The 25,006-nt window shown below is 32.8% G+C and overlaps 2 protein-coding genes across 4 annotated transcripts in view; one reads left to right on the top strand and one right to left on the bottom strand.

Moving 5' to 3' along the window:
* LOC145680644 (polyglutamylase complex subunit TTLL1-like) overlaps positions 1–25,006 on the top strand; it is a 90,066-nt gene that overhangs the window by 55,572 nt on the left and 9,488 nt on the right. For all 3 annotated transcript variants that reach the window (XM_081751348.1, XM_081751346.1, XM_081751347.1), the window contains one exon: positions 1,730–1,839. In XM_081751348.1, the coding sequence (XP_081607474.1) occupies positions 1,730–1,839 (110 nt within the window). The remainder of the gene's footprint in view (positions 1–1,729; positions 1,840–25,006) is intronic.
* On the bottom strand, positions 8,409–24,887 carry LOC145680643 (uncharacterized). Its single transcript, XM_081751345.1, has 5 exons — positions 24,759–24,887; positions 16,942–17,045; positions 16,061–16,143; positions 15,503–15,590; positions 8,409–13,205 (listed from the first exon to the last, which is right to left on the bottom strand). The coding sequence occupies exon 5, from the start codon at positions 13,203–13,205 to the stop codon at positions 8,865–8,867; it is 4,341 nt and encodes a 1,446-aa protein (XP_081607471.1). The 5' UTR covers positions 15,503–15,590; positions 16,061–16,143; positions 16,942–17,045; positions 24,759–24,887; the 3' UTR covers positions 8,409–8,864.

Below are 25,006 nucleotides of genomic sequence, written 5' to 3'. Positions count from 1 at the left end.
GCATCATCACGAGAATAGGTGACATCACAAACTTTTACCTGGTGTTGTTACCCGTCAATGAAAGTTTATCGTTCTCGAGAAACTTACACTGGGTCTTATTGTGGTCAATTACCTTGCCTTAGAATTTACCATAGTACTTACTTTAGTATCAAATTAGTGTATCAAGTAATCTTTGTAAAAAAAATAAATAAATAAATAAATAAAAATAAAAAAATAAATAAATATAAACATTTCGCATCCAAACTATTAGAACATGTTTCGTCAGAAAACTTTTAAAAGAAACTTACAGGAAAACCCATAGTAAATGTACAGAAAGCAATCTTTTTTTCCTTTTAAGTAACTTCGCAAAATACCATGATTTTGTTATGTTAACAAGAAAGTCGTAGGAATGTTTGGAATGGGGGAGGTAGAATTCAGGTGTATGTATGTTTTGTTCTATTTTTGACCATTTTGCCTCTTGAAATTGCTGGAAGTTTAAAGCTGGTTATCGAATACAGTGTCGGTGAGGGTTTTTGAGATTGGCTAGCACTGTAGCCCGATATGTTTTGCTAAACTTATTCAATAAAATTATTGTTCCGTTCTTACAAAAATGCGATTGAGTATAGTATACACTTCACAAAACCATAACTCAAAAGGTTGACTGGCAAGGCATTATCGTGCTCAGGCCACATTACTTTCTTTACATTATCAGTTTCGTTTGATCCCACATTTGCCAAAAATGCAGACTTTGGTTAGATGTGCAAGTTGATGACGTAATCGTGCCCGAGTACCATCTTTGGTACTCATGGCAACCGAGATAAAAATTTGGTCTTTTCCCATGAGTACCAAATTTGACACTCGGGTCATCCACTTTCATATCCAGTCAAAGAATGAATCCCTAGAGAGATACAAGGGTTGAAATTGCATAAAATCAGCAGTATTTTTATTTCCAGATCAGAGGGACAAATTTCCCCTTGTTCTTCGCTCCGAATTCATTCTTTGGCCGGATATGCAAGTTGATGACACAATTATGCCAAAGTACCAAATTTGGTACTCATGGGAAAAGAGCAAGTTTTTATTTCGGTTGCCATGAGTATCAAAGATAGTACTCGGATATAATTATGTCATCAACTTGCATATCTCAACAAAGTTCGCATTTTTTGCAACCATGGAGTCAAACAAAACTAAGCATGCAGAAATCCACATTATAAATCTGAATTCGAGCAATAATAAACGGACAGAAAACTCTTATATCTATAGTACAATAACTTTCTTAAAAGTAAATATATTTGGACGCTAAAGCTACCGTTTTAACGCGTAATTTTTACTCTGTTCAAATGAATGATAAAACACATAAAACTGAGTACCGATATAGGTCCACATGAAAGAAAGAAAAACAGGTGGCGAGTAGCAAATTTGGTACTCACGGCAACAGTGGCAAGTAATGTGAGTACCATAATTGGTACTCATGGCAGTCATTTTGTTAAACAGATAAGTTAAAATGATAACTTAAAGAGTAAAATAAGAAGCTTCAAGTCAGAAACATTTAAAAATGCGCATATTTGCAGATTTAAACAAGTGTCGTTGAGTTTAATGCTGTAAATTTCTAAGAATGAGAAACTTTTTAAAATTATTCTGAAGGAGTAAAGGAGAAAATTTGTGCTCGTAAAGATAACTTTCCAAATGCTAGCACATTTTTCTACTATTTTTTTACAAACATTTATGATTTTTTACATTGTTTCTATAACAGGTGAACGTTTCTCCATCTCTAGAATGTACTACGGTGAATGACCGTGTCCTGAAGTACAAATTGATCGACAATATGCTGTCAATAGTTTTGCCACCGAATGGCGTGCCAGAGTAAGTATGTGTTTCAGATAATACGAAGAGTACTACGTAAAGATCAAAGAAACTCACATCGAGCTGAATGTATTTGGGCTCAGTGGTGAATCTAGAAGACAAAAACTTTGGCTGGGGTAGCCAAAACCCTGACTGTGATAGGTATATCATGAGTTTATGTAATCTGAAATCTGTTTACACACTTCGTTAACAGGAACTGGGAATAAAAAATGAATCATTCCTCTCAACAATTACATTTAAACATGAAGTACGAATTAGAAATTAATAAATTGTAGGCATTAATAAGTTCTAAACAGATTAATCAGCAGACATTGTTCTTTATATGACAAAAAATTCTAACATTAAAGTTAGAAACTGTCGATGAAATTAAACGTTGAATATACATATACAACTCAACACTATTAATTTTATCCTAGAAGTGTCCTGTGAACCTCTATTGGTAGAAGACTATTCATTAGCATTTTCATATTACTCGCAATTGAAACAGAAAATAATAGGGGAATATATTTATATATGTGTATATATTCCTATATTCTTGTTCAACTGCTGTAGACGTTCCCAGAATATGATACATAGAGAATTAGTTTTACTCTATAAAACTATATATATATCTTTAGTTGCAACAAATAAATTAAATTGAAGGCGGTGATATCAATACCTAGACAAAAGTGATTTGATATAGTGGTACATGATGTTGCTCTGTGAAGATCCATATATTTCATCGTGTGTATCTCCCAACTTAACCAAGTAAAATTAGCCAAAGAGAAGTTGCTCTATTGTATGAATGTATTTCAAATAGTACTTTTTAAAAAGATTTGTCTAGATTTTTGAATCAGCCCTTCAGTTCAAAAGCTTTTCTTTTGTACTATGAAACATTTGGCAGGAAACACATAAAGAAGCGACAATTTCGTGAATATGGGGAACATCGATATTAATTTTATGTGATTACTTTTTTTCGATTACGAATAATATAAATTATTCAGCAAAACTTTGAAAGGAATAGCAATAAGTTGTAACAATTTTTGCTTCTCGTGTAAAATAGAAGAAAACACACATCTTTGTCGCTTTTTGTCTTCATTTTCTTATATTTTACTACTAGCACAGAGTGGCACAACATATAATCGTGATCCATTCAAGAACTAATTCATTGATTGTCTGTGTTTAAAAATTAATTTACAATTTTTAATGGGTTCTGCAGACATCTCCAATTTAACTCTCTCACTGTGGATAGTGTCCAGGTTGGACGTTGATATTGTGGACTTCAAGTGTTGTTTTACACATTGCATAACAGAAAAACTGCAACTAAAACTATATCTAATATTTCAAAAACTTTTCAATAAAGAATAAAAGGCAACGCTTTCTATAAACTTTCAAAAATATATAGTAAATAAATAGCTTCAATTATTTTTGTCATTCAAATAACTGGGGGCTTAGGCTCCCCGGTCCCGAGCTAGATCCGCAACTGCTTGGGCTAATGAGTCTGTCGATCTTGCAATGTGTGGTCGTCAATTTCCTGGTGGAAAACGGATTAAATGCGACAACCATAGAAGTCGAAATGAGCACTGTATCAGAAGACTCGGCACCATCATTTGCAGTATTAGTAAGTAAACGACGCAAGTGGTAAGCTATTTTTCAGCCCTGGAGGAATCGACATATTCTGCTACTGTCAAGGCGCTGGGAGGCCAATGGCAGAAGTGTATTAACTTTCAAAGAGATTATGTTAACAAATAAAACCTGCATCACTCTGTTATTGTTTCCTTCTATCGGATTCTTAGAACTTCCCAAATAGCGTAAGTAATGACACCCCTTCTTTGACATTGTCTTTAGAACTGCTCTCCTTGTGCAGAATCTTGCAAAGTCTAAATTATTACTCTAAGTAGTGGTTTAGACAATTTATGCAATTGGCATTGGGCATCAGGTGAGGAGCTTATTTTCAAAAGGGAATATTTCCCGAATTACTAACTTTATATTAGAAGTAAGAAATTATTCTTCCGGAATACACTGCTTTACAAAACTAGACACGACTAAACATTGTGATTTCTAGCGAAAAATGTTCTTGTTTGCATAAATTCTGTTGGATAATCCGACAGGCCTAATCACAAAGATTCAGAAATTATTGAAAAGACAATTTCGAGAAAAGAAAACATGCAAGTATTCTCTTTTGAAATTAAGCTCCTCAGGTATCCGTCACCAAACATATCAACATTCGCTTAATTTTTTTACGTATGGCAATTCGCTTTTACTTTGTAACGTTGCACATGAACTATTTATATGCAAGTTCTCATGGAAAGAATTATCATTATTATTATTAGGCTCAAATTAGTTGACCTTGTAAAATTGTAATATTAGTACGTATGGAGTTCATTAATGGAGTAAATCCATTAACATCTTAACGAATAACGATAATTTAACGGTAGCTATCCGTACCCATCACATCTAAGTGCACACGATAATTCCTGATTGCAAACGAATTTTTGAATTCTGTTTTTTACAATAGATTTATGCAGAATAATGTTGACCGGGTTCGTAAACACAGTCAATTCGTTAACACCTTAACGGGTAACGGCTCGTACTCTACATAGTAACTCTTGAACGAAAGAAATTTTTTATTTATTTACTTGTTTTTACAATAGATAGCTAGAGCAATTATCTCAAGCGAGTTCGTTAAAGAAGTCAATTGCTTAACATCTTCATGGATAAAAATGATTTTGATGGTGACTCTTAATTTCATATTTTTGAATTTTATGTTCAACGGTGTTAGTCTTTAAGCTAAAGAAAATGACAATTGCGAAATGACAACAGGAACTAACATCCATGCTCTGAGCGAGATTTTAACGCACGCTAGGAAGATCTTGCAAGTGCCCGCCTTGTGCATTGAAAGCACTCCAATGGGAAGTGTGTAACATGCTTATCTTGTAGTCAGTGGTTACCCTTCGGTTTCAACGAACAAGTGCAGAAGTTGTATTGATCTTAGCTTATTCACGGCTGTGGCTAGACTGCCCGAATTACCTATCGTTTTCAGCGAAACACGATATGTCTTCCACTTCTTGAAACATAGCTATTCTTTTTTGTTTATTTTGTTTATTTGTTGAAGTTTAGCGTCCTTTTTCAGCGTCAAGGTTATATGAGATGTGAACCTACAATTTAAGGTGAAATCAGAACATTTGTTGTGCATTCAATGTTCTTCCACCAGGAATCGAACCCGGGACCATGTTCACCAAATGGAACCGTGCAAACTACTAGACCAGAAGGAAGGGCTTGCTCTCTCTGTTTCTATGTTTTGAGTGAACATGGATAGAAAATCGTCTCATATGAGGTGTTAAGAAAATTCGAATTTGGAAGCCAAGTGGGAAGTATGTCTCCAAGGTAGTAGTGACTGAAATTTAGGTTCCATCATTCTTGCTTAGATAAAGGACATTCATAGGACATACAGTGGCAATACAAGTAAGATGTCCCATTCTATTGCCATATTCCTATTCTATTGTCTGTTTTCTACTGATATAGCGGATTATTCTTTTAATGACAGGAAAATTAATTATATTGACATTTACCCAACGCTCAAGAGTCATTTACAATACAGACGTGTTCAAATTATTAGACTCAACATTCAGTTTCTGAATATTTTACTGTTCTTACACTATTACGTGAGAAAATACGTTCGAACTTAGTCCAAATTACTACTTTGTAACTCTGTCCTAGTTTCTAGTGGGTGTGGCATATGGTTTTCAATATCAATAAAACAAATGCGTACGTAACATTCAAATATAATTACTATAAAGTGTGTATATTCAAATTGGAAACAAAAAATGAAATGGAATACTTACAAGAAAATTCTCTCTCACACAAAGATTAATGTTTCTTATGAAATCCCTTATTCTTTATTAAGTCTTTTATCCTTTGTGGCATCCTATGTACGAGTTTAGCACATTTTGCCTTCAATTCAGCATCGTGATACCACAAATTGTTGATCTCCTTGATCATTGAAGTTTGATTCTAATGCGCTTCTTCTCTAGCTTTTCTTTCATGAAGTTCCAAAAGTTTTCAATCGGGATCATATCAGCACTAATGTCTGGCCACGGAAGAACACTGACTTCGTTGTCCTCGAAGAATTTTGTCACAGCTTTGACTCGGTGGCATGGGACTCCATCATGCATAAAGATGAACTGTGCGTCATCAAACCAGAGTGCAGTCTGGGAAAGCAGTTATACTTGAAGAACTTGTAGGCATTGCTTGTGCTTCATTGCCTCTCTACTATATACAGTCTTCCAGGCCCGAAGACAGAGATCACACCCCAGACCATGACTGAAGTAGGATGCTTCATGGTTTATTAAAGACATTTCAACTTGAATTCCTCCCAGGTCAACGTCGCACATATTGTGAACATTCATCATACACAAAGATACATGATTCATTACTGAAACACACTATTCTCTAATCGTCAGCAGTCCAATATTCTAGGCCTCGTGACCATTCGAAGCGCTTCTTTGCCATGATTGGAGTAGACTCCAATTTTTGTTTTCTTTCTTGACCGTGTGCTTTTATTCCCTCGGGACAAAGAATCCTTCGAACACTTTCAGGTCAAATGTCTGCGCCATACTCAACCATTTTTATACTTATTAGAAGTTGCACTTCTGTTTCCCAAAGCCAATCTTTCTAGTTTTCTGATACCTCTTTGCGATATCTTTGGTTTTCGCTTACACTTCTCAACCCTATTTTGGCTCTTGTTCATTTCAACAAAGATTCTACTCACAGATTTCTGTTCTATTCCAACTCTACTAGCAATGTATTGTCATGTATATCTTATTTCTACGAGAAGTATTTTGTTAATTTCCATTTTACGCGGAGAAAGGTCTTTTGCTTTTCCCATTATGCTGCAATTACAGAACTACACAGAATAAAAGATTGATACACGAAACACGTCACGATCATTTTAACTGGCCCATTCAAACTGTTGAACGGAGCAACCACAACAGTAGGTAAGGGGAACATATCTAAAGAAAATGGTAATTAGTTTTTCTAATTGAACTCATGAAAGAGTATGACGTATGTAATGACTGCAATTATTTTGGCTTGATAACGCGTGGCAGATGGTGCCGCTGGCGCCATTACTGTCTGGTTATGCCGCGACTTTCCTTTATACTTTTGCCGCTCGCCAAAAACCTCACGAAAATGGTAATTAGTTTTTCTAATTGAACTCATGAAAGAGTATGACGTATGTAATGACTGCAATTATTTAGGATTGATAACGCGTGGCAGATGGTGCCGTTGGCGCCATTACTGTCTGGTTATGCCGCGACTTTCCTTTATACTTTTGCCGCCCGCCAAAAACCTCACGAAAATGGTAATTAGTTTTTCTAATTGAACTCATGAAAGAGTATGACGTATGTAATGACTGCAATTATTTAGGATTGATAACGCGTGGCAGATGGTGCCGTTGGCGCCATTACTGTCTGGTTATGCCGCGACTTTCCTTTATACTTTTGCCGCCCGCCCGCTTTGTATATATGCCGCTCGGTAGCCGTGGCCGCTAATGGTATTTTTCTTTTATAGATAATGGCACACTTTGTATATTACCGACTGCCGCGTTGTATTGAACGTTAGTTTTTCGCTGGCGCCATTATTGTCGCGAGTTTTTTAGCCCCGCCCCCTTTGTATATTTGTCGCCTGCCCGACAGCCACGGACGCTAATGGTATTTTCGGCGCACTTTGTATATTTATTTAATATTGTGACTTAAGTAAGAAGAGAAAGTGTACTTACCTTTGATGACATGCCCGCTATTTTGCTGGCTATTTCCTGGTTGCTGCCACTGCTTTATTGATGATGACAATCTTTTTATGACGTAGAAGAACTTGTTGAGCGAGCAAACAAATATTGCGATACCGCATTTTGTAATTTCCTGTTTTAGGATATATTTATAACCTCGGTTGGCTTTTTTGATTCAGATTATTATTAAACTTAATAAAATAATAATTCATTGAGTGAATATATGAATTTGATATTGTAATTTTATGAAGAGTATAAATATTGTGCCTTTATCTATACTCTATTTTTATGCATATGAAGCATATGTATTCTTCCTTTATCTTATACAGAATACACATACTTTAGTACATTGTACCTAAATAAATTTATATAATAGTATATGAAGCATATGTATTCTTCCTTTATCTTATACAGAATACACATACTTTAGTATAATGTACGTAAATAAGTTAATATAATAGTATATGAAGCATATGTATTCTTCCTTTATCTTATACAGAATACACATACTTTTTGCATTAAGTACCTTTTTAATTTTATAGGGTGTAGAAATTAAAGGCAGGAATATAGTTTTAAAAAATTTATTGTAAAAATAATGACAAAAATTATATAGCAAAATAAAAAAATAAAAAAATGTAAATATAATAAAATGAAAATGTAAAATATATAATAAAAATTAAAATGTACACATAATAAAAATAAAAATTGAATGTACATAATACAAATAAAAAATGTAGATATATAATAAAAATATAAAAAAATTGTAAAATATATAACAATTGATTAATATATATATAGTGTTATATTGATTGATTGTACTTGATTAACAAAAGTGATTTATTATTTGAAATATGGTATTTACAATATATAAAAAACTATTTACAATATGAAAAATCTATTTACAATATATATATAAAAAAACTATTTACAACATATGAAAAATCTATTTACGATATATAAAAAAAACTATTTAGAATATATGAAAAAATCTTTACAAATTGTATATATTATTTACAAAATGAGGGTGCGGTGTGAGGGGTGCAGATATGTTATAAAGATGGTATAATAACCAGTACTTGCGAATGCAAGAAAGAAATCAATGATGTGAATAATTATATGCTATATCCGAGGCAGTATAGCAATGTTTTGCGGAATTGCCATAGTCATTTCCTACCATTCATACAATTATTGTATATACATTATTTACAATACTATTTACATATTTACAACACATTCACTCTTGTTTTCATTCATATACTCCTCACAGAACAAGACTTTGCCTTCGATAACCGTATGGAATACTACGGTAATCTGTTTCACTGTCAGGGTTTAGTCTTTGTCGTTTATTATTTACTTTACGATGTGTCTTTACCTGTGTTTTAGAGACAATAGAAAACCCAGCCTTACGCACAATCCTCCCTGGAAACTTTAACTCTTTTTTTTCAATTTTGTTTTGAACTAATTTGTAAAAATGATCAAAATTAATTTCCTGCCGCGTTTTACTGTCCAAAGTGATACCCCGAATTTTATACACATAATCAAATTTTCCCGTCCCAATTTCTTTCATACGGTAACTATAATTTTTAGCCCCTAATCCAATAAACATATCGATTTCCCACCCTTCTGGTACTTCATTAGTTAGTTCTCCCAGGTAGGATCCGATTGTAAGATTGGATTCTCTATTTCGTTGTTGTATAAACATAATGCTGTCTGTGTCACAATATAATATGGCTTCAGGCCCTACAGCAGTCAATAGGTCATGAAGACGAAGTCTTGCCCACGATGTGATGAACGAAGCAAGCACGACATTTGAAAACTTCCATGGTTTATTTTCGCTTTCAATGTCTTTGTAAGTGATTAGGAGATGACGTTGACCAATGGGTGTTACTGTTTGTACTTCGTATTGCGGTGACAGCAGGTACGTCAAAAGTCTTTCCGGAGTGTCAACGACTTTTGATTGTGGAAGATCGGTTCTCTGTCCCCATTTTCCATAAAGCGAGTTAAGGAATATCTTGGAGATATACCTCAGACCCGGGTTCGTTCTAATATTATTGTAATTTAACTGTATGCCTTCGTGGGCATGATACTCCTGAATGTATTTTTGTTTGTCTCCTTCGCTTTGACATGAGGCAGGAAAACCTGAAGCCTCCTGCTTCATTTGAAGGAAAGAATTCACGTAGTCTTTAAACAGACTACGCGAATTTTCTTCCTCACCGCCAACCAGGTTAAATTCCCAAACTTCCTTTATTTTGAGTATCTTATATCCGTTTTGAAGTGCTCTATGCAATTCTGGGGTGCAGAATGTGCCAGTAATAGCACGATCATTTTCACAATGCAAACACTCGCTAACACTTTCTTCCTCCATACATGTGCGACATAAACCGAAAAGTAATCGACCATGTGCAACATATGGCAAGATCGGAAAGAATAATTCACTTGGAGGCAAAACGGTACATTTAACTATACCATGAATACTTTCCACTTCTGGAAAGTCCGGCCCCCTATGAATTTTTGGCGCACCCACCGGCAACGGTTTACGAGCCATTACCCAGGGGTAGAGACTAGTAACGTCCAGATACTGAATATACTCCTCATTAGTACATTCATACAAGGCATTAAAGCATTCAGTTCGTCCGCCATTAAATCCGTGCTTGGGAACCAAATGATCAACAAGATCATTACACTGAGTTTTAATAAACTCCTGAATGGACTTGTCGGACTTCACCTGGTTATCCCATTCACACTCCCATTTCTCAACAATGTTGAAATTACGTTCTTTTAAATATTGGGATTTAATAGTGGTCGCTTCGTACTTTTGCTGCATGGTTGTACGATGGGGTGAGGATGCGTCAAGCTGTTCGTAGCGCATATCAGGGTAACAGGTTAGGCACCCGTGGAAAAAACACCCATGAAACTCATAAACAGTATTACTAGATGGCTCATACCCATCCACCTTGTATTTTCCAAATCGTCTTTCGCCTCCATTTCCTGAATGTTGAATTACAGTACCTCTTGTTTTGCTCATATACCGCAACCATTGCAAAGCTTTTACACTTTGCCGATCGCGGTAGTCAAATCCAAGAGGTGGAATAATCGCAATTGACTCTTTGGGTAAATACAAAGTGCAGTATGTAAGCATAGCAAGACTGGCTATGGTTCCGGATGAAATGAAACACTGGATTCCGCCAGTTTTCTCCTCTACCATATCCGAAAACTTGATAACCGCTTCTGCTAAAATTCTCACATCATTGCTGCAATACTCCAACATTTCCTTTTGCAGGTCATACTGCTCGCCACTTGCAGCACGTTCTTGGTGCCAGGCGATTAATTGTTGTCGTTCTTCCGGAGCACGATTTTCAGGATTAAAATACTTAATGTCCGGAATTTTGCCTACATAATTTTGATTACTTGGTGTATTGAACAAGTATGGGAAATCTCCCTTCTTTAAATTTCCAGAAAGACCTAATGATTTTGGGAGTTTTGATAATTTCACTCCCATATAAAGAAATGTATCGCGAAAGATTAAATGATTACCGACCCGCAACTCGGTAATTTTGTGCCCCGTCATTGTCATTGATGGTGTAAAATGTTGGGTTTCAATGAGATTTTTAAGACAGAAATGGATATCATAGCGTGATCCATTATGGCTCAGTACAATTGTGCGTTCGAACTTCGGACGAGATATTAACACAAAGTTAATAAACTCATCGATGTTCTTAAAAGAAAACTCACGTTTTCCATTTTCATTTCCACATTCAAAGCATGGTATGTCTAAACTGCTACCCTTACACTTGTAGCAAATCAATTGCGCGCAAACAAGATTTACTATATGCTCCTGTTCGTCCTCAGTATTCATATCTAGAAGCATAGTCTCTACATCAAAGATTATATACAAATACTTTTCTACCCGGGTAAGTTGTTGGTTCTGCACATAACATACGTGGTCACGTTCAACATGCTTATAGCATGATTTACACAAACGTTCCCCGCATTTATGCACAGAATTATGCCGGCGTCTCAAATCAAACATAACACCACATTCATCACACACCCTAACCGTATCACATACACTCTTGCCTCGGGCACTTACATCTTTGTGATTGTCAAAACATTCACTTGTCGGAAACAATCTATGGCAATCATCGCATTTTCGTTGCATATCAGAGGTCGATAGCTCGTGGTACTTTTCACAATATGTGCACTTAAATTCACACTTATGAAAAATACCAGATTTATTGTACCCCTGCAAGCAATGATCACAAAATCCGTCGGTTCCTAAAAGCTTACGTACACTAGTTATCAGTTGGTAGTGATTATCTTCATATAAAATGTAAATTTGCTTACCACCATTAATCCCCGGATATATCACATAAAATTCCCGTGTCATTTGATTTCTTTCGTACACAATGATCTGGTACTTAGGTGCAAGGTGGTTTTGTATTTTTTTCACGTCATTTAGAGTACATCCATTTTGATCTGCAGCGTTTATTCTTAGTTTTATAGTTAATTTCCTTGCCTGTTTTATCAACCGTTTTGGGTTCTTTTTCAATTCATATACTTGAGCATATTTTTGATCAACTCTTGCCATCCCCAGAATCACACTCTTTGGGAGGCAGTATACATCCTTTTCGATAGGAAGTAATTTATCTTCCAAGAACTCACCCAATGGAAGATATTTCTTAATGGTTCGTTCACGTTTTCTTCCTCTTCCCTTTCGGAGATGCACAGTATGTACCTTAAACGTAACGTCACCTCCAATTAGGAACTCCTCATTACTGTTGAGGGTATTTTCCACTATGGAAAAGAGGACCTCAGGGTTTAATTCCGATTTTTTGCGCCATGACAAATAAATTGGTTTATTTAACTTCGAGGCAGTGCTCTCGATAGTTATTCCAACAAAGGTGTTCTTGTCAACATCCTTTAATGTATGGGTCATTACAAAATCAAACAGATTTCGTATATATTTTTCTGGGTCTTCGATTCCATTTGAACCCATACACTTAATAGTTAGCTCTGTCCCCTTTAGCCCGAAGTACGCATAATTACGGGATGTACTCCTTACAATCTTAAAATTTGGCACACCCGTACCATCCATTGTCTTAGGCACATCTTTAGAACTCACAGAACCAGATCCCACTAAGTTTATAGGTTCCCCAGAACTTGCAGAGCTTGGCCCTGGCAAGTTTATAGGTTCCCCAGAACTCATAGAACTTGATTCTGCTAAGTTCACAGGATCACCTAATAGTTCAGCAGCGGCTTCAGCAAATAAGCCATCTGTCTTACCTGCCAATACCAACTGCTTGAACTTTTCACAAGCCTGATTTTTTATATCATCCTCACGAAAGAATCCGCACTGATATAGATCAGAAATATCAGCAGCGGATTCACAGCTTGCCAAAATAATTTCCTGAACAACCCCATAATGCCTAAATAGCGCTTGCAAAAATCGTTCATATTCAGGACTACGTACACGCACCCCCTTGGAATGATAATTTTCTAATATCATTTTCCATGTATAAAATGTAACTTCGGGTGCCTCGAATCCAAAGCGTTCGGCCAAGGTTAACAGTTGGGTTAGATCATTTACACCTGTAGAAGCCATCTGTAATTAAATATTATATCACTGTATATTTATCAATATATATTCAAGTTAAATTCACAGTATTATTCACGCACAACGATATTTGTAAATCACAAATTCAGTTTTAGGTTTACCGACAATACACTTGAAAGCTTATCGATAATTGCACTAATATTTGCCGTTAACTATAATAATAAATCTTCTCGTAACTTTTCTTTCAGTTTACCGAAGATATATTTCTAAGTTTATCGGTAAATTCTTCAATAGTTTCCGCTATCACCAGTTTACAGTTTGCCGTAATAAAATTCTCTTCAGGCTAATTGCACCACGTAGTATAAACCAGGAACGTCTTCACAATTTCAATAATTCTTCACTACTGACTGACCGCTCAATTTTACTTGTCTTATATACACGAAAATATTGTAAATTCCACACGAAGTTTTCCGAACATTAACGAAATTTTCCGAAGTTTGCCGAAGAATGCCGAAAAATATCAATCTTATACTAACACTGTTTATTGAAAATATAATTAAATGTTTATCAACAGATCCTGATAACTATAACTCCGCAAGTTTTTCACTTTACAGAACCGGTAAATCCACTCACAGTTTCCAATAACACTAAATGACAAAATCCTGTGATATTTATCTAACTGTTTTGCAATTGCAGCACACAACGTACAAACAGAAACGTCTTCTATAGTGAACCGCCGCGGCTTGCAGCGCTTTATTTATACTTTCGGAAATGTAATCTCGCACCCAAACGCATTTAGTTTGTAATCTCGTACCCAGATACACTTACTTTAAAGTTTCGTACCCAATCGTGTTCAGTTTGTAATCTCGTACCCAGATAATTTAGTTTGTAATCTCGTACCCAGACGACATAAAATATTTTCTAAAGTAATAATGTTATTTTACAAACATGTATTATTTTAGGTCATGTGTCATTTTCGAAGATTTCCGAATTTAATCGAATGTTTCCGAATATTTAATTTTCACGGACATTATTATTTTAATAGTTGAAAAAATTGAACATATTTGATGTGAACAATCCAAAGAATAAAAATCATTTCAAATTAACATTGGCAATAAAAATCCAAGTAGTAATAAACAGAAACACAAATTAATAAAAATAACATAGTAAACAAAACACATCAAAGAAGAAACAATTTAGCAAAAAATCAAATAAGAAACAAGGTTAGCAAAAGGTTTAGAACACTTTATGACCCAAAGCATCAGAACTTTATCAGACAAACAATATAGCAGAGATTTAAAGAATATACTGAATTAATCCACATAGGTTAGGAAACCCATATTTAATTAAACCAATTATTAAACAAATGATAACATAGAAATAGCAGATTTTAAAGATAGTTAGTTAATGCAGTTCTATTCCAAATAGCATTCAAATAGTTAATTGTTACAAATTATAGTTAAGAAAAATTACGTATGGTTAGAATGAAAGTTCGATTACTTACAAATCATAGTTAAGCACCAATCAACAGAGAAAATTTATTAAATAGGATTAGCAAAAATTAAAATAATTAAATCATATTAGGAAAAGCATCATTATTTAAAAGATCAATTACTAAATTTAAAAATACGTATAGTTAGAGAAAGCATATTAAATTAACAAACAAAATAAGAAGAAATAAAATAATTAATATGATAACTGTTCTACAGTATTCAATGAAATGCATCAACAAAGAAAACTAATATATTTAATAAATATTTTGTGACTTTCTATTATTCAATTTGTAAATTTTGATTTATTGTAACTATTTTTTATAAGGCACTACTAATGAAAGTTCAGTTAATTTTATGTTTTACTTTACCTGTAAACGTTAATGTCTATTTTTAAATGACATTAAATTTTGCAATGCAATTCTTTATATGTTTACACGGTGCTTTTTGATTGTAAAATAAAAAAATGCAAAAGTGTAAATGTAATTTTCACATCTAACATGAAACTTTTTGATTGCAAAATACATTTTTCATATATTCGTTTCATCATATGAAACTCTTTGACTGTAAAATAAAAAAATGTAAAAAAGTAATTAAAATTTAAAGGAGTTGCAAACGAAAATATAATTTTACATGGTCTTAAAATATTCATTAAGTTTATGTACTTAAACACATGTAAAGTTAGTTTACTCAAAATTATTTGTTAATATGTTTTTAATTATATACTCTTTATATTATAGTTTCATTAGATTAAAATATTGTTTTTATTAATTCATTTATGTAAGTAACAAATATTTTTATTTCTATTTATTAACAAGTTTTAAAGGTTAACAAAAAATGTATATGAACACTTACCGCCGCTGGAAAACAGGAAATCCTTATCTAAATGTTCTTAGATGTCGAGAAGTGATAAATTCACAGTTGAGGATGAAACACTTGAATGCTGTAATAATAAAGAAAGACAATATTACTTTACATGAAACATTATAAAAATTTGAAAATGTGTATTACTAAACTGTAGAAATTAATTTGCACAAATTTAACTATGTTGCATACTACAAAAATTTTAAGTGGTGTTAACAAGACTGTATGCTAAAAACTTACATGTGAACAAAAAATTTAACATTTGTTAACAAAAAAATGTATCAGCTGTTAACAAAAAAAGAAAATGCATGTTGTAAACGGAAACATGTTACAAACTTTATGTTGTGCAAAACAAATGCACGCTCTCAAAGAAATAAGTAATGCAAAATAATTCTTTCATAAAGTAATCTGCATGTTACAAAATAATGCACGCTATGACAAATGAAATAATACAAAATAATTCTTTCAAAACTAATTTGCATGCTACACAAGCTCAAAGCAGCTAGTCTGTGAACTTACAAACTATTAAATGTTGTCAATGATACTTACTTTACTTCTGTTAAATTTGATACTTTGGAATTCTGAATTCCGCTGCCACTTTTACTCCAAGTAGTTACCTCCAATTAGATGCCCTGAAACAATGAAACATTACTAAGTAACACTTGTAATTTATTTTCCTAATCATATTTTAATTGGTTCTTATTAATTTAACCTCTCGTAATAAATTACTCGAACACTTCATGTGATTATTTTATTGGTTCGTGTTATTTTATTTTATTGGTTCATTTGCTTAGCAAATTCAAAAGAGAAACTTTGTTTCGAAAATACTAACTAAGCTCGTTTTTAAAATAAGAAGCTCAGAACAGGTACCCTGTGAACCTACAAATAATTTCGAAAATAATAAAAATTGAGAACTTGTAAATTAGTCGGAACAACTATACTATGAATATTAGAATGATTAATCAAACTAACTCAACATAACTTAAGCTAACCATTTTTATATATTTGACTATTTCTATTTGGTCTTTCAATGTTGCTTTTTTATATATTTGACTATTTCTATTTGGTCTTTCAATGTTCTTTCTTATATGTTTGACTATTTCTACTTGTTCTTTCAATGTTCCTTTTTTTATATGTTTGACTATTTCTACTTGTTCTTTCAATGTTCTTTCTTATATGTTTAACTATTTCTACTTGTTCTTTTAATGTACTTTTCTTAACTTTGACGGAGCATTTTCTGTGAAAACTTCTTATTTTTTTATTATTTCGCTTGCTAAGCAAGCTCAGAGCAGCTACGCTGCAAAACTGTAAATAAATCGTTTGTTACACAAACTCGTTTTTAAAATATTTTACTAATTCGTATTATTTTCAATAATATTCTTGCAGCAACATAATTGGTCTATTTAAGTACAAAGGAATAAAAAACATACCTTTGGTAGCAGAAAATATCTTGCTCCTCTGGTACTTTTGGTTGGTACTTCTCGATACTTTTAGTAGTACACCAGTAATAATGGTATTGCCACAAAAGGGTAACCTAAAATATAACATAAAAGTGTTAGAACATATGTTGTAGTATAAAACCTTATACCTAACTATATATCTATATCTATCTATATCTATAACTATATTTATCTATCTATAACTATATATTTATATCTAACTATATCTATATCTATCTATATCTATCTATAACTATATCTATTTATCTATAACTATATATCTATATATATATATATCTATATGTATCTATAATTATATATCTATATATAATTATGCCTATATCTATCTATATCTATAATTATATCTATCTATCTATAACTATATCTATTTATCTATAACTATATATCTATATTTACAATACCGATATATCTATATCTATCTATCTATACCTATAACTATATCTATATTTACCCATAACTATATCTATAACTATATCTATATCTATCTATAACTATATCTATCGATATATATTTATATTAGAGATATATCTATATCTATCTTATATGTTAGTATACTATATGGTATGCCTAATATAAGATACAAGAGCATGATATTGAGTGTATCTAAAGATATATATTTCTGAAATATGTATAAATCATTTGGTTCTGTTAGAATTAAATTTTCAAATATCAGTACTATAAGATACTAGGAAGGTATACAGGTGATGTCAATGGAGTTTTGATAAGTTACGAGAAACTTAAAGGAAACATTTATAAAAAAACGTCTACGAAAACAGAGTACAAAAAACAATACAAAGAAAAAACAATGGCAGGCATAAGAAGAAAACATGCATAAAGACAAAACATCAAATTTGGATTATACACAAACAGAAAGCTTCTGCTATATACAGAAAGATAAAAGACATATGATAGCTACTGTCAAATAGTTTGGGTTAGGTTAAAGAAGATATAATAGAATAACAGACAAACATCTTGAAAAAATACAAGTAGTAGTGCTAATAATAGTAAATAGCAGTAGAAGCCAAGCAAGAAAAAATACTAAACGCAATAGAATAGTACTCAAGGAGGTTAAGAAATTCTTCTAGTAGTGCTAATAATATCAAATAACAAAAAATCCAAGCAAGGAAAATACTAAACACAATAGAATACCAAGCAACCATTTTAAGAAATATATAATGCTAACACAATAAGGAACCCATACACCAGTCTTAAAATCATCTAGAAAGAGGAGCACAATTGGAAATTCTAAGAGACATCTAACAATAGAATTGGTAACAGACATATAATAGCAAACAGGGAGACAGAAAACTTTTCAAATAGCTTAAGCTTAGTTCAGGATAGGAACATAAACTTGAGTATGCAATAGTTAAAAGCATGATACTGGTTTAGCATTAAGAACTAGCGAACTAATTAGTTACCAAGTAAAAGCAGGACATGAGCTTAAGTTTAGAGTTTAGGAAACATTTAAAGCTTAGTTGTTGTTTTGTATGGCTGCAAAACACTGTCACTTACTCTGAGGGAAGAACATAAACTAAAAAGTATTTGAAAACAAGATCCTGAGACGAATATTCAGTCCTTGGAAATGGAAAAAATGGCGGAACTACATAATTTATATGGTTTTACCCAACATTGTTAGAATCGTCAAGTCTAGGAGGATTAGGCGGGTAAATCATCTAGCTAAAATGGAAGAACGCTTTCAAACTCTTGACTGGAAGACCAGTCGGAAAACAACCATTAGGAAGTCCTAGGCGCAAATGGAAGGAGAATATTAAGATGGATCTCGCAGAGATTGGAATACAAAGTAAAAATTGATGCATGAATAGAAGTCAGTGGAGAGCTTCTGTGAACCTCCGGGTTCCATAAAGTTAGTTAGTTAGTTAGTTAAAGGTTAGTTGGGGACAAGATCTTAAAGTTTAAAATAATTCAAAACAAATTATTCAGATCATGGCCGTATTGGCATTTATTAAGTATTGTAGGACATTGACAGTTGACGAATGAGGCAAAGCACAAATACAATAAATTAAATTTAGTTCACATTAGAAAGTACAATATCCGCAGGAATAAAAGTAGCGGCAGCAAAGTAAAAGAGGAAATCATGTAGTACACAAACAAAAGAAAATATTTATCGATCCATACCATGAAACAAAGGACAGATATATTACATAACAAGTAAAGGTGAGTGGGCAGAAGCAAAAATATGTTAGCATAGTTGAAAAGATACCAAAGAAAGAGCGGATCAGGACGTAATTTATGTAAAATTTAATTTGAACGCCATCAAAATTAGGGTAGCACACAATAAGTTGGAATAGCTTAGGTTACATAAAAAGGAGTCAAACTCAAGCAAGAGAAGATACTAATCTGTAAGAGAAGGCTTGTTAAAGGAACTTTACTTAGCTTTTATCTACTTCATCATATTATTCTATAAAAAGAGATAGACATACATGAAAAAAGAAAAAAAATTCAATAGACATAAACCAACAAAAGAAACGGAGAATTTAGAAGCTGATCAACAAAGGAGTAAAATAGAAATAGGTACAAATAGTACAAAAGGTGAAATAGAAATCTAATAGCATTCCACATAGAGCAAATAGGTAAAAATAGTTAAAGAGAAACACAAAGAAAAGAAACTTTGATTAGAAAAAAAGGGCATACAGGCAAAGAAAGAAAAAAAAGAGGTATACATACAAAAGTTTACATGATAGTAGAAGAAAGAAGGTTAGATTACAAGCGGAATAAAGAAATAACCACAAAGCAACAAGTAGTAGCCGATATTCGATAGTTTACATACAACCAATAGGAGTAGTAGTAGCGGTAGTAATAGTAGTAATAGTAGTGGTAGTAGTAGCGGAAGTAGCGATAATAGTAGTAGTAGTAGTAGTAGTAGTACTAATAGAGTATTAGTAGCAGTAGTAATTGTGGCAGTGGTAATACTACTAGTAGTAGTAGTAGTAGTGGTAGAATACTAATAGCAGTAGTGGCTAACAGTGGTAATACTAGTAGTCGATAGTATTAGTAGTGGTGGTAGTACTAATAGTAGTAGTAGTCGATAGTATTAGTAGTGGTAGTGCTGATAGAGTATTAGTAGCAATAGTGATGCCAGTACTAGTAGTCGGTAGTAGTAGTAGTAGCAATAGTAGTAGTACTAGTAGTAGGGGGTAGTAGTAGCAATGGTAGTACGGGTAGAATACTAGTAGGAGTAGCAATAGTTGTAGTAATAATAGGAGTTCATGCAGCTTCAACGATCGTGTGTTTTTACATATATAAAGTATCTGTAATTCAGAACTTAGTTACTTAAGAACAGTGGCCTCAACTAATACAGATTTACTTTTAATTAGATACTTTCTGTTACATATACATTGAGGTTCCATATACGCTGACTCTCATTGGGTAAGCATTTATCTAATGTAGGGGTCCAGAGTAGGCAATTCTACATTGAACTAAATTAGTGACTATAAGAAAAAAGGGATGCCTAAATTTAATCATTATTATTGGTAAGCTTGAAAATGAGTCTTTACAATATATCAGTTATATTCTCTAACAAAATCAATAACTTGGTCCTATCTGCAAATATAAGTTGGACAAATAATGAACCGATTTTTTCTTAGTTTCACATGTGGCAGTGTCTTGAACAATACTATTCACATTGAACTGAAACAAGTGTTTCTGCTTCTATTATTCATATTGAGTACTCCTCATACTTTCACGAATATTAACACCGTACAGTTCTTCCGCCTCTGATTATATTAAAATCTTCTAATTAAACGCGTATCCTACTTATAGTTAAAATTGCGTCCATTTAACTCGAATGTATAGCATACTCAATAGTAAAATTGTTGGGGGCAGTGCTATGAATTCTTGGCTCCCTGTAGCGTTCTCATGACAAAAACAAGTGTTTTGTATAAATTGTAGTAAACAATCAGCGTAATCGTGGGTTTCCTGCCACTTTTTTATATACTATTTCAACAGCTTTCTTTGTAAAGCAAATCAATATAAAAATCATTTCTCATAAGGAACCGCGATGGTTCAGTGAGCCGGTGGGTGTAGCCGAACGGTCTGAGGCGTTAGGCTGATAATTGTGAGGTAAAGACAATTGGGGGTTCGTGTCCCTCTGTAGTAGCAAGGGTGAAATTTTAACTGTCCTCGATGTTTCTGTGTTCGTGTCCCTGTCGTGTCTAGTAGTTTGAAAAGTGGTTAAAGTAGGAAATAAGTCAGGAAGTTTAAAAAAAAGTGGTAAAGCGTTCACCTTTGGTGTTTGGGGTCCCGGGTTCAATACCAGGCTAAGTAAGTTTGTGGTGGATAACACCGTGTCCATGGGTTTTTTTTCTCGGGAGTTCTCCCGTTTCCTCCTACTTACTATATACTTTTAAGAGCTTATTTTAGCTCCCATATTTAGTTCAAACACCTTATTTTTAACAACGAGTTTGCACAGCAAACGATTTATTTTGCAAGTTCGAAAATACAATTTGCTCCGACTAATTTATTAGGAGAATATAAAAATAATCACCGTCTTCTTTAGCCTAACCGGCATAACCGTGGGACTCAAAAATTTCATTTCATTTTTTCATTTTCTCATAATCACCATAAACTGAAAGATACTGATTCTTTAACAAGTACATACAAAATTTCCCTCTGCCCCAATCTTAGTGTCCGGTCTTAGTGTCCATGTCCGGTCATAACAATTTTAAATCTTATATAAATTGTGGTGGGACCCCACCCCACCTTTGGCTTACATTTGAAAGAAAATTGGTGAGTATTCTACGAAAGTCATAATTATGGGACGCTAAACTAAAATATGTCATCTAATTATAATAGTAAATTTCAAAGAATAAGTTGAAATATGATAGTATCCCTGGCTGTATGCAACTCAGTGGTACATAAGTGCTTATCTAGTCTACATAACATTTCAGGCACTTTTCTATTAAATATGTTTGGTATCGTTCCCTATATAGTTAAACCCGGTGTACGCTAAGCATTTTAAATGTCAAAATATACAAGTTTCGGCATGTGCTCAAATAAGTCATTATCCAAGGTAGCCTAGAAAATCTAAAATTCTCAATTCCAATTCTATACGTATTTCTGAGTATTGTCCTGAACATCCCACTAATCAACCTTACAAGTATTGAGGAGTGCTATAACATTTCTCGCCGGCATCAAATATTTTAAGGAAGCTAAAGACTCTATTTGTTAATTAAGAAATTTCATTTAAATTTTTTTGTCCATCTAAACGATTTCTCATTTGTATTATCAAACGAAAATAGATATAAAACAAATCGGGTACGCTAATATTCAAATATTACTGTAAACAAGACTGTAAAAACGCAATTTATGTATACTGTTCAACTTAATTTTACACAAATACGGAACTAATAGCTAATTTGATAATTCTAATATAAAATTATGTTTCCAATAATAATATTGAAACTCAATCGAGTAAAAAAAATCAAATTTAGTTTCGGGAAATATTAGTTTCAATAAAGTCAAATAATACGCTACAAACAAAATTCAAGAGTACTATAGCTCGTTGTATCTAAAAATGTGTCTACGGACCCTGTAATCATCATTATTTCTTAATAAAAATGTAATCTACAAACTAAAATACAATGTAATTAATCTAAATACCAAATCAGTACAACTACTCCTTTATATAGTCTTAGTATTAATCAATTTGTCCTCATACCAAAATATTTCCTATATTTCTTTAATTGTGGGGAAATCAGTGATAGAGTGCTTACTTCAAAGGCAAGTTAGGGCATTATAACAATGTCCATAGATTTTTTCGAGGTTCTATCTATTTTAATGGATCAAAATAACCACCATTTCCTTCATAACTTAGCAACTATAATTGCAAAAAGTCGGAATTATTCCTCAAATCATTATAAGTGTTAGTTTTTCCTCAAGTGACTTAAAACATTATAATGCAGTAAACAAAGTGAGAGAATTCTTTAAATTTGTTCTCCAAAACTTAAAAAAAAAAACGTGTGTGCCGTCCGTTTTTTAAAATTACTAACAGTCTTTAGAATCTCAAACCAAACAAAGCGGCGCTACTAATTCAATAATATATACCTCATATAATTACACCGTTGGAGGTTCATGTCTCAAATAGCCATAACTTTAAAACTTATGTTTCGCCACCCATTAAAAAAGTAATAACTTAGTTTATACACTCTATCCAATGTCGTTAAGTGTCAATATTAACTGTATTACGCTATTACATCAGTTATAAATCTATTCGCTTTGCTTCACTCTATGACATACAATAAATTAAAAACTGTTATTTCGCTCTACGCAATTTCTACTTTCATTTAAGCTCCTCCCCATAAAATTTAATTTTATATGTGTCCAAAAGAGATAACATCTATAAAGTATTAAGCTTTCTCGGAGTATCATATACGGCTTTAGCATGGTGGGGGGTCCCCCATGTTACTTCATATGGTTCACGAATATAATAAAATATAGGTCCATGTCTCCTATAGCCTAGCTGTTACAAATAATAATAAAGCTTGTTCCTTACTAATCAATTAACATACACGTCCTAGTTGTGGGAAACCCACCAATGAGGAAGCAACGCTAAGCTATACTTCATATAGCCACAGTTCTAAATGAACTCTATGTATTATCTTGGACTTTAAACGTAATTTTACTCAATAACCGTAAAATTGAAAAAGTACATTTTCGGTGAGTCATAATCCAAATAATCTAAGTGGGAAAATAAAATTCAATTACAAGGCTAACATAAAAAATAACATTACGGTCAATAAGCGTAGACTCCTCTCATTATGCGGCGTAAAGCATCTAGATGTTAATGGAAATTATTCTACAATTACATCTCATGACTTGTCCCTAGCTGGACACTCTTTATTTTTTTACTGCTACCAACTCGCTGGATACGCATAAAATTTTAGAATTCAAACCCTTTAAACTTAATTATTCTGTCACGCAGCAATTCCTGTAACATTGGCAATACCCCATTTCATATAAAGGCAATACTTTATACTATTGGTATGTAAAATCAACAATAAAAAGTTTAGTATTCGATGACTATAAGGAAACATCCTAAATGTAATTCACTAGACTTGACATCACAATTTAATGGTCATATTACAAAATAAGGAAAACAAACGTAATAATAATAAAGGCACTGAAAAACAACCAAATAAGATAATATTCTTGCAATTAATCCTTTTTTCGCAAAACGAAGGATTTTCTTTATATATATAATCTCAAATTGATTCCTAGTTAGAAAACCTTAAACATCAACGTGATAAATACGCATTTCACACTACTAAACTCCAATAAATCACTTCAACAAATAATGTTTCCTACAACTTTGATTCAAATTCTGTACTGCACAATAATGAAATACAAAAAATCTCCAAAACGGAAAACAAGTTTGAAATTAAGCTCAAGATGAGCAAAATTCCAACTCAATAATAATAATAATAATAATAATAATAATAATAATAATAATAATAATAATAATAATAATAATAGAGCTTCTTTACTGCTAAACTTTTTAGCGTATGTGCCTTCGGCAATTAATTCTTTTATTCCTACAAAGCAGTATTCAACTCTGCTTTCCATTGTTTATTAGTTTGTTCGTTTCATTAAAAAAAAAATCGGTGCTAAACAGGTCTATAAACTCAAACTTAAGTACAATCAACATAGTGAAACAAATCTTTTTTAATAAAACAAAGTTTAAAATGAAATATCAATTTCATGAATCAATCAATCTTTGCAATATTTAATTCTATATTTTCTATGTATAAAATTAGCTAAAGTTTTCTTACCTTAATTCTGCATAAGCGCTAAAACAATCTTCAATGTCAATACACCTATCTGCAGAAATCAAACACCAAACTAGTACACCAATAAATTCTAATACGACCACACAATAAATCTTCTCTATACCAAGCGCAGTACTACACAAATAATAAAACGGCTATAGTCGGTCATGTATTTATAAAGTTCTTCAATTCCGTCAAAGCATAAGTTCATTTACCTGCCCTCCCTTCTCCTATCTATGATTAGTTACAAA

The sequence above is a fragment of the Thermobia domestica genome, chromosome 3 (assembly GCF_964235325.1).
Source record: "Thermobia domestica chromosome 3, izTheDome1.hap1.1, whole genome shotgun sequence".
Taxonomy (NCBI): domain Eukaryota; kingdom Metazoa; phylum Arthropoda; class Insecta; order Zygentoma; family Lepismatidae; genus Thermobia; species Thermobia domestica.
Note: the sequence above shows the minus strand (reverse complement) of the source record. Positions and strands in the feature narration are given on the sequence as shown.